The sequence below is a fragment of the Magnolia sinica genome, chromosome 18 (assembly GCF_029962835.1).
Source record: "Magnolia sinica isolate HGM2019 chromosome 18, MsV1, whole genome shotgun sequence".
NCBI lineage: Eukaryota > Viridiplantae > Streptophyta > Magnoliopsida > Magnoliales > Magnoliaceae > Magnolia > Magnolia sinica.
Window position 1 is genome coordinate 5651768 of NC_080590.1, and position 11664 is coordinate 5663431.

General features: G+C 39.9%; 1 protein-coding gene across 1 annotated transcript; it reads left to right on the forward strand.

The window, feature by feature from the left end:
* The first annotated feature begins 4208 nt into the window (after window positions 1-4208).
* On the forward strand, window positions 4209-7567 carry LOC131233516 (uclacyanin-3-like). Its single transcript, XM_058230255.1, has 2 exons — window positions 4209-4428; window positions 7047-7567. The coding sequence occupies exons 1-2, from the start codon at window positions 4275-4277 to the stop codon at window positions 7403-7405; spliced, it is 513 nt and encodes a 170-aa protein (XP_058086238.1). The 5' UTR covers window positions 4209-4274; the 3' UTR covers window positions 7406-7567.
* The last annotated feature ends 4097 nt before the right edge of the window (window positions 7568-11664 follow it).

Consider the following 11664-nt stretch of genomic DNA (forward strand, 5'->3'; position numbering starts at 1 on the left):
ATTTGAAAGATTTTAGCCATCCCATCTTTGGCCTTTCTCTCAATGCCATCCACTGTAAAACTCATAAGTTCAGCAGTCCAGATCAATGAACCATGTTCCCCTATTTGTATTGATGTAACATTTTCTGTCCATGACTCCCATAATTCCTCTATAAAATTCTGCGAACTTCGAACCTGTGATTTTCTTTGTATTCGTAAAATAGAGATGCTCAGCGCTCATAATAGTGCTCCTAGTTTCATTGGTCATTTGGACAGTCCAATCGATTGATCTGAACTGTCAATTAGCTGCCTAACATATATCAAGGGCTACCATGCAAAAATCGCACTGATTGGATGTCCAATCCATACTTAATTTGGTCTAATTTTTGGTAGTCATCCTTATTCTCTGCCATGGATGGGATGGTTAAGATTGCCTAAAAAAGTGATACTTTACTATCATAAGCAATCCATGATGGCCCTAAAAGATACATGGATCAAATTATTGATTAGTGTAAATGATCTCGACCATCAATATTAAATGCTACAATCAGATGGTTAAGATTGCCAGATCGGTGTGATGTTTGCATGCTAGCTCATGAAACGAGCACTGAATCTAATGGAAAGTGTAGATGAATGGACTGGATTATCTGGTTGTCCTCATACAACTAAGAACACTGTAACTTTTAGTGCTCCAAGGGCACTGGACCATTTCTCAGGAATATAATGCCTACACGGCCACATCAGTCAACCACTCTTCTCAACAAATGCAATTCATTCTCATGAGCCAGACTACTGTTTAGGTTTGTGCTATTTGAAAATTGGCGGTGACTCATACACATGGCATAGTCTTAAGACAATCCAGACCGTCCAAATGGCTAATACCCAGCTTTGAATAGAACATAACCAAAATTCGCGCCTATTAACAATCTGATGTTTCCTTCTAGAGTCAGAGAACTCATTAACCATCCATTTTATAGCCATTACTTGAATGGTTAGGATCGCTTGATCAGTCTGTTTTAGAGGTATCCTCATTCACAATGGAATCCAGAATTTGGATGGTCTGGATAGCTGTATGTCAGTGCCACGTGTACAGAAGATAAGTCACCATCTTTTAGGTGGTGCAATACTAACTAAGAATCTAGTTCTAGGTTGGCAAGAATTTGAGGACATTTGCCTACCTGACGTTGGCAAGCGGATTAGGCGAGGAAGGGGTGACATTTTTTATTTTTATTTATTTATTTATTTATTTATTAACACACGCACTCACACCCCACACACTCACGCTGGTGGAATTTCACCAGCTATGGGCACTCGAACCCTTGACCGGGAGTTGAAACTACTGAGAGTCTACCACCCGGGCAAGAGTAAGGACCAGAGGAAGGGGTGACATCCTAGTGAGTCAGCACCTGACGGTGGGCCCTACCTCGCTGTATGTGTTGTATATCAACGCTGTACATCCGTTTACCAGATCATTTTAGAGCGTTGTCCCAAAATCGGGGCAGATCCAAATCTCAGGTGGACCACACAGTAGGGATTGAATTCCCACCATTAAAAACTTTTTTCGGCCACAAAAGTTTTGGACCAAGCTGCTTTTTCTTTTACCCTGCATCCAGGTCTGTGTGATCCTATCAACCGGTTGGATGGCAAATAAACATTACAGTGGGCGCTAGGAAAAATTTAACGGTGGTAGTTCAATAGACTCTGTTTTCCTGTGGTGTGGTCCACCTGAGATTTGGAACTCATTCATTTTTGGAAATAGGAAGTAAAATGATCTGGGAAAACGGATGGACGGCGTGGATATACAAAAAATACATTTACGTGGGCCCCACGGTCAGGGTCTCACTCCCTTAGCTCATAGCCCTGCCTCACCTAATCCACTCTCCTGACGGTGACATCAACCCGCTTCTTTCACTCTAGGTAGGGACGCGCAGCTGCAGCTGCGTATGCTAGGGTGCCACACGTGCGGGAGATCTAAACCATTTATCGTGCGAGTATCACTGTATAAAATCTTCATGCAAAAGATCAGAACAATCCGACTATAAAGTGGGATAGACGTAAACAAACAGTCAAGAAAAATGGACGAACGGTCGAAATTCAATACACACTTGTGGCCGGCATCGTTCTCAGAAATAACTCTTTTTGAGAGATTGGTATGTAGATGGTGGGGCCTGTCTGATGAGGGGATTGCATCTTGCATGCGTATCTCACTCGAGCGCAATAACCCGTGATATATAAATCTGATGAAAGGTTGAAACCGATGCTCGATGACGTGGCATGCATCTAGAAGTCCAACATTCTGGTCACCGTTCAATTGGGTGAAGTATCCTCTTTCCGTCTATTACCAACTACAACCAAACAGCTCCAGCTTCCATCCGCTGGCTTGATTGGCTCGGCTAGCTCAGATAAGTTTTACAGCATGGATCACTGAAGCAAGGGCCAAACTCGTCCCAATCAATATGACAAGTATCTTCGAGAATTTGAAAATCCGGTGACAATATCGCGAGAAATGAACTGAACGACGTTATCTCGTTATTTCAAAATATCAGCCGATTTTAAAACATCCGCTTATGACCGCGATATTATCGCAATCTTAACTCGAAAAATAAGTAAAAACCTTCATGATTGTTATATAAATAAATATTTGAAATTTTAATTAATTTATTAATTTACAATAAATTTTTTTACAAAATTTTCTTTTGGCGAGTATGTATTTCATAATATTCTTATAAAGACCTGAAATTTAAAAATCTCTCAAGAACTTCCTGAACGAGAGATCGGATCCTATTGGGACGCAACAAGTCATGACTTATTCGGCGTGGAAGCAACCTTACACAGACTTACAGATGTAGTAGGAAACAAAATTCAAGCAATTACAGATAATACATAAATTTTAAGTAAAAAAAACATCAACACTAAGCGACAAACAATTTAGTATGAATAGAAAGTTACAAGAGATACAACAACTTACAGATATGAAAACTCTAGCTTTCTCCCTCTTAAAATTCTTGACATGCAAGCTTTCAAGTTTTGCTCTCTCAAATTTATCATAATTTAACCCTAATCCCATATTAACCTGGTTTATATAACCTTGTATAGAATTAAAAGCAAAGCCGCTTACACAAAAGTTGCACTAATTGTTGATCGCATGGACATCTATTGTCAATAGAATTGAAAGTGTCCAAATAATAATCTTATATTTTTTTAATTTTCTTGATTGAATTAACAAGACTATCAATTGTAATATAAACCCTGTTTTAGCAATAGATTCAAGGCACCATATCAACAGATCCGACTCCACTTTAATGAGTATGGATCCCATCTTTTAAACCCTTTTAGATATGGATTAGGTATAGGTCTCACTTTTTGGACCTGGCTAAAAATCGGGTCAAGTTAGGTCCATCATATAGACCTTAAAGTTGAGTGGAATTATTTGCAGCTAAATATGTATTGATGATTTAGAAAAAATAAGAAGGTTTTCTAATCCACACACATACACACACACATGTAAGAAAGCTCATTTATACATCATACACACACAACATTGCTACGTGTATGTGTAATCTAATCCATACGCCCAGCCATGTAAATGCTCTCTCTCTCTCTCTCTCTCTCTCTCTCTCTCTCTCTCTCTCTCTCTCTCTCTCTCTCTCTCTCTCGGGAACTCAACTCAAAACCTAGATCCAACTCGATTGGATCTAGGTTCAAGAACCAGATCCAGACCTGAAGGGACCCAGGCGTGGCATGACCCCAACCCGTCTAGCCTGGATATGGGTGCTCTAAGTACTAACTAAGGTATGCTTGAAGCCAACACTACCATGGTCTGACAACTCGTCTAAGTACTAGGTTGAGTTGACTCGATTTCGGTAGTGAACGAGTCACACCAGTATCCCTTAGTTTAATTAATTAATTAATTTATTTTTTATTTTTATTTAAAAAAAAAAAAAAAACGCTAATAGCACTACAACCTGGCACCAAAAGCAAGAGGCACGGTTAGAGACCACGGCTCACAAGTGGGCTGAGCCGTAGACTGGGGCCCAGAAACTAATTACATCACCGGTCGTGGCAAAACTTCCAATATAAGATTAGGTAAACGTAGAAAGAAATGTTATTGTGCATGCGTATGAAATACAAAAGGACAGCAGCGACGGACATGAGAAAGTGACATGTTCTTACTCTTCCAATAAACTATTTCCCAAGTTAACTGGCTATATAACAAGCTTTCGTCCTTTGCATCTTCTCGTACATTTTCCTTAGTTGCTACATTTCTTCCATTATTCTTTTCGTGCCATAGGAGCCATGGCCACACCACCTGCTCTCCTCTTCATCCTTTTCGCTATTCCGGCCGCCTACGCTGCCGATTACACTGTGGGTGATTCGTCCGGATGGAGTACCGGTGTGGATTACTCCACGTGGGCGTCCGGGAAGAAGTTTGCTGTTGGTGATACACTCTGTAAGTTTACCGTCTAGCTTGCATTCTAGAAATCGACATGAGAGATTGTGCACAAGATGAATGCATTAGAGTTTCCTCGAAATTCTAACGCTCGAAAATTGTTGACTATCTCATCTTCTTTTGTGTTTTGCTGTTGTCTCTGTGGACGGTTTCGTCAACGTGATGGTCCACCAAATAAACGATGCTAACAAACTGGATTGTGCTACGCATACGAGAGATGTTTTGACAGATTCATGGAACTCTCTCTCTCTCTCTCTCTCTCTCTCTCTCTCTCTCTCATTTTTTTTTTTTCACTCTATGATACGAGCCATTCATTAGGTGGGGACTACAGATGATATTCCTGCCCCACAAAACAAGATGGTCAGGTCATCAAGTGGGCTACAAGTTGGACTCTTGGAGAAATATCACCAGCGGACCATATTCAAGGAACGGTGTTTAAATGCATGGGGTTGACCAGATGGTCATTGGACCCAACCCGACCTGAAACTGGACCCATTGAATCAGGTCAGGGTCCAACATACTGCCATCTATAGGTCGGGTCTAGAGCCTATCTCAAAATTGACCCCATTCAACTCACATATTCAATAAATATGTCATCCCATTTCTCAATTCAGCAACACATGCATTTTGAATGTAGACCATTGGTTTCATTCATCTAATGTTTATTTCTGTGTGCACGTGTGGCCCACTTGATCAATGGATGAATTAGGAAAATTTTAAGTGGAAAATAGGAATTTCATCATTTTCAGCAGGTCTGGCATAGCTTGGGACTGCTGTGATTGGCTTCGGGGCGCCTAAAAATGGAATTGAGGCAGGCCCAACCCAAAGACCATCTTGACCCTTAAAAGGTTCCTTAGTTAAGGTAACTAATGCAATTGAATAAAAACCTAAAACCCTACTTAAAGAAAACACTAGTTAGGTACTTAAGAAAAAGCTAATATTAATTATGGAATTAGATAGTAAGGCAACTTAAATTAGACCTGATTAATAGATAAATGAGTCAGGTTTGCATCCTCTTTTATCTAGATGTGGCTCGACCCATATTTTTGAATTTGGTCCCAAATCCCAACCCAGAGTCCAGAATCAGACCTATCAGGGTCTTAAGAAAATGGAAAAATATACAATTTTTTTTTTTAAGCAATACATTATGTTTGGTATCTTTTTATTGTTAGTGAAGACAAATACACAATATGTGTCGGTCAATAATTTTAAATCATGGCCCACTTAATGAGTGGATGGCCTGAATTAACTTCGGTCATGGAATGTCCATGCATGGGTCAGGATCAGCCAAACCCAGCCTGATTAAATTTTTGCTAAGCCAGAACTAGCTCCGTTGCATAACGGTAACAGTAACAGCCATAACCGTTATGCGATACGGGGTCGAAACGACTGTAACAACTATTACAGAAAAAATAGGTTGTAAAGGCTCTATAGCGGTTCCGTAACGGACCATATTGACCCTGTAACAATTCTTTAACATTTTTTTTTTAGAAAAAAAAAAACTGTAACAACCAATATGGAGCTGTTACACCCGATTCATAACAGTAACGGTGATGGCCATTATGCCACCATTACTGTTTTGGAACACCTTAATTTTGACATGCATGTTAGTCGTATGCATGCGATAATACAGATACACAACTCAGATAGATAATCACTACAACCAGCCCAACTGGACCAACCAAATCCAACGGATCAATGAACCAGACCTAAGCCCCACCTAATTACTATTCGAATGATCTGTACATGTCAACCGAACTGGCCAATGTGAAGCGACCATGTTTCATTCTTTTGAAAGAAAACTCGATTTTTCAAAAGGAAGATAGGACTGGTGGTTTAAGTGAGATTACCAACTAATTAAAAAATCATGTATATACTCTCCACACCTTTAAATGTACCTAATTACCCTCAATTTTATCTTAAATTCCCTCTCATGTCCTTTTGAAATCCAAAGTTCAAGAACCAATTTCAAGGGTAAATTGTCCATGGCTGCTCTCGTCATTCAGGGTAGAGATAAAATCTTGTTTTTGGTACATGAAATTTCTAAGCTGGCAACTTGTTGCGTTGGCGCCGCCCCATTGGTGGGCCGCAACGGTAGCTTACCTAATCAGCTATACAAAAATAATAAATGTTTGCAAGATGTGCTAGTTGGTGGTGTATGTCTGCCACACGTCTGCAATAACTGTGGCACATGATCTGAGGTATGAAGAATTGCAAATGAACCCAAAATCTCCCTGATAGCATGATCACAGCTGTTGAAATAAGGGCCTTAAATTAAGGCTGTGATGATCCAATCTACGGGAATCTCCTATCTGATGGTCTTCGTTAGTCACAGGTGGGCCCACATGGTTCCCAGATATATATGTCCTCACCATTACAAGTTTGAAAGAATATGCACCGTATCATGGCTCACATAGCATCAAGTCAGTCCTATCCGTTGGACATAAATTCAGCTGATACACCCCTCCCTACTTCCAATGGGTGGACATCCAAATTCAAACGGTTGGATTGGTGGGCCATCAATGGGAATTGTTAGGATCTTTAGTCAGTCGCATATTCAGTCTATGATCCAACGGTCTATAAATTAACGTACCATTTTAATTTTCTGTGAACAACAGTGTTTACCTACGGTGGATTGCATTCGGTGGATGAGGTGAGCAAATCCGACTATGACAGTTGCAGCTCGAGCAATGCCATTAACAGCTTTAACGATGGAAATACTAGCATTGCACTAAGTAAGGCGGGTGCACATTACTTCTTGTGTCCCGCAATAGGCCACTGTAGTCAGGGGATGAAACTAGCGGTCACGGTCTCTGCTTCGGGCTCCCCCACACCAGGCGGTACACCATCAACCACGCCGGGCACGCCGAGTACCTCGACGAGACCCAGTGGAGCAACGGCCAAGATTGGTCACATGAATGCTATGGGGCTTGGAGTTTTGATGGTTTTGGCACCTTTGATCATGGTCATGGGTTAGGGAAGAGGCAGTGCTTGTTATAATCTTTTGATAGTATTATATGATTGAGATGTCGTCATTTGGTCTGTTATTTGTAGTAACTGGAGTAGCTGTTTGTTGAAATTTAGTTGTATTAGAGAGATGTTTTGAAAATAATTTTATATGATTTTTCACTTATTTTAATGGTTTGTACTGGTTAGAATTTCTGTGCAGTGATTTTACAATGCACCCAAGCAAATCAATTGAAATGCAAGAGGACGCACCTCTCGTGTATGTATGGCTATTGAGCGGCAAGACACATCATGAATGGCTAGAGTTTTCCTACCAAAACCCTTTCCTAAGAAGTTCTGGCGCTGGAACCTAGGTGGGGCCACTGTAATGTTCGTGAGAAATCCACTCCATTTATCCATTTTGCAATCTCATTTTAGGACATGTTACCAAAAATGAGCCAAATCCAACCCTCAAGTGAGCCACGTGAGAGGAAAAACTGAGTAAAGAAATGCCTCACCATTGAAATTTTTCTCAGCTCTACCTTGTTGTTTGCAGGACATTTAAATCATTTATAAGGCCATTCCCATTAGGGTAGATTAAGTGAAAGATAACTCGTTTCATCACTGATGTCTTGGTATCGATTACTTAGCAGGGGTGGCTAACAGGGAAGTGTGAACTGACAGTGGGGTGTACTAACAAGCTAACGAAAAAAAAAGAAAAAAAAGAAAAAAGAGGCCATTCCTACTGGGATTAACTGAAAACACAAAAAACTAAGCTTGATATAAAACTTTTGTAATCATACAAATGTTTCATCAGGGGTTGTCTAATCCCTACTGTTTCCTATCGTGTAGCTAAATTAAGTTTTATATACCACTCATTTTTTATTCATACCCTTACGATGAGCTCCCAAAATAGACATATGGTGGATTTGTCACAAGCATTACTATGTAAGAACCTATTGTGAAAGGCTTTTGCAGGAAATTGCCCGAAATGGTCATTTGCATTTGCCATGGATATGGTATCTTTTGGTGGCGTTCAGGTCACATCCTGTGAAATATCGACCAAACATGTGACACGTCACAGTTTACAGATGTTAGAAATTGTAGTAGGTGAGTCCCAGAGTCTTCCTGGATGGCATATCTAAGACAATGATGACACCTAAAGCTTTTGCGTGCCAACTTTACCCAATTAATACGCCAAACCCAACGAGCCACGCAAGGGTACGTAATCATCACAAGAAGGCATGCGGAAAGAACGCCACAACACATGAGATGAGTCCTATAAAGAATCGTTTGCACAGCCAATCGCTCACCACAAGAGACAAAGAAGTCAATTCTCACTGGACACAGGAAAAGGGAGACAATTCATACTGATTTTTTAAATATTTATTTCGATTGGAGGGAAAATTCAGAGGTAATTCTACCTAAAAACCGGAATTGTATTGGACGGAATTACCTTTGTAAAATCCGTGAGCCCCACTATGATGTATGTTTCTGATCCACACCGTCTATCCATTTTACTTGCTCATTTTAAGGCATGATCCTAAAAATGAGGGAGAGTTTATGATCAAGTGGACCACACCACGGGAAATAGAAAGGATAATGCGTAAGTCACTGATGAACTAAAAACACAAGATCCAAAACTTTTGCAGTCTTGAAAAAGTTTTCAACAGTAGGTGTGTAGTCTGTGGTGTGGTCCACATGTACTTTGGATTTGTTTCGTTTATGGGCCATGCCCTAAAATGAGCAGATAAAACAAATGCGCAGTGTTGATCAGACACATGCATTAAAGTGGGCCTAATAAATTTTAGGTGTCTCTTGTATTTCTTCTCCTCGATTTATGGTTAATAATTATTACCCATCTACTTAGCATTTACTGTGGTAAATGGTTAATCAAATTAGCTCCTAGAAAAGATCAAAGAGAAACGAGTTATTTTATTAAAAAGAAGGCTTTTCATTACTGAAAAATGAATAGTAATATTAGACTCTGAACTCCAGATTAAACCCCTTGTGTAAAAGAAGTTAAAATCTATTTTTCCATTAAAATCCGAGATATAAAAACATACAAAACAAAATATCAAACAAAATGATACGCTTAAAAGGAAATGATAAAGGACGCCTGACCGAACCGTAATAAGTCCTAATGTCTGTCAATGTATTCCATGTGGCATTGTGAGAGAAGTTAAAAAGAAAGAAGGAAAGGAACCTGTCAAGTGTTTTTACGTAATAAGTCCCAAGTAGTGTTTACCTCACAACGGCTCACCTGGGTCTACCCTAAAACTTCCTGAGCCTAAATACTCCTTAGCAAATGTACCCACATGGGCCCCACTAGATTTAAAATAATCTCTAACACATAAGGACCCGGATTGGGTGGAGTTTTCTGCCGACCACACTATAATGCGCGTGTTATATCCATACTGTCTATCCATTTTGCATATCATTTTAGGAAATGAGCCAAAAAAAAATGAGATAGATCCAAAGTTTAAATGGGCCACAACACATAAAGTAGTGGGGACACACCCATCCTTGTAACGTTCCTAGGTCCACCATAATGTTTATTTGCCATCCAACCTGTTTATAAGGTCACACACACCTGGATGAAGGGAAAACACAAATATCAGCTTGATCCAAAACTTCTGTGGCCAACAATAAGTTTTTAATGGTAAGAATTCAATCTCCACTGCTTTTGCGGTGTTGTCCACTTGAGATTTGGATCTGCCTTATTTTTGAGCTCATGCCCTAAAATGATCTCTCAAACTAAATGAACAGTGTAGATATAACACATACATCATGTATGGAGGAAATAAGATTACATTATGAGTAACCCACTATACTTTATCTTACCAAGTTGTACCGAGTAAACTATTTTGGCATATCATGAATGTATGTGGCTTATCCATGCTGTCCATCCTTTTGTTCAGATCATTTCAGGGGTGACCCAAAATTGAAGCATATCCAAAGCTCAAGTAGATCCCACCATAGAAGCAATGAGGATAATGATGTCCACAACCTTCCTAAGGCTCATAATGATATTTATTTGTCATCCAACCTGTTCATAAAGTCACAAAGACATGAATGAAAGGAAAATACAAATATCAGCTAGATCTAAAACCTTTCTTGCCCAGCTAATATATCAATGATAGGTGTTCAATTCACAGTGTCCGGTCGTGTGGTCTACTTAGCGTTGGATATGCTTCAATTTTGGGCTCATACCCCTAAAACGAATGGACATGGTGTATAGAACACAGCTTATGGTGGGCCCCACAGAGTTTACCGAGTACCCAATCCGATTTCACCACCGAGGTCGGGCAATCCGCATCCCATACATAACTTCTCGGAGAGCACCGTTGTAGCCTCTCTCTTGAGAGGAAATGCTGCCGCATGCCTCGTTGCCTTGTAATGAAATCATCTTTGTTTGTAATTTTCTTTTTCTTTAAAGCGTTTTGGGAGAATGGTCCTCGTGGTCCATTGATAGGCTCCTCCATAAAAGGGCACATGTGAGACCAAAACCACAAGATGAGTATGTTGTCCATCAGCTAGATGGACGGCCCTCAGTGCAATGGCTCACAAACAAACATGCTCAACGGTCTAATTATTGAGAAGAATGCTCATTTATGGATGCTTCAGATTGTTCCATCAGTGTGAATTATCATCCATTGGATCATCTGACCATGCACCGATTTGGAACTCATATATCTATAGGCAACGCAATTGACATCACGAAACGTTGCTTTTGCTGTTGCCCTGATTTTTCAGATTTATATTCCAATGACCATACATCATGGGCCCGTGATGTATGTGTTCTATCTACACCATCCATCCATTTTTCCAGCTCATTTTAGGGCATAAACCCAAAAATAAGGCAGATTAAAATCTCAATGGACCACACCATAAAAAACAGTGGTGATCAAAATCTCAATGGACCACACCATAGAAAACAGTGGTGATTGAATGCCCACCATTAAAAAAGTTTTGGATCAAGCTCAAATGTGTGTTTTCCTTTATACACATCAACGTTACCTAATTAACAATTTGGATGGCAAATAAACATTACAATGAGCCCCTGGAAGTTTTTAATGGTGGATGTTCAATCACCACCGTTTTCTTTAGTGTGGTGCACTTAAGATTTGAATTTGTCTCGTTTTTTAGAACATGCCCTAAAATTAGCTGGCCGACATTGATAAAATACATAAATCACGTTGGGCCCATATAGCTTTTACAGTTGCACACAGCATGGACGTTGATGCTAATCCGAGTCCTTCAAAGTGTAGAATTTTGAGCACAAAAGTT

Bases quoted from the DNA above. Each gene is read 5' to 3' on its own strand.
- LOC131233516 (XM_058230255.1), top strand. From the start codon at position 4,275: ATGGCCACACCACCTGCTCTCCTCTTCATCCTTTTCGCTATTCCGGCC. The intron at 4,429-7,046 runs GTAAGTTTACCG...TGTGAACAACAG, and splicing joins TGCTGTTGGTGATACACTCT to TGTTTACCTACGGTGGATTG.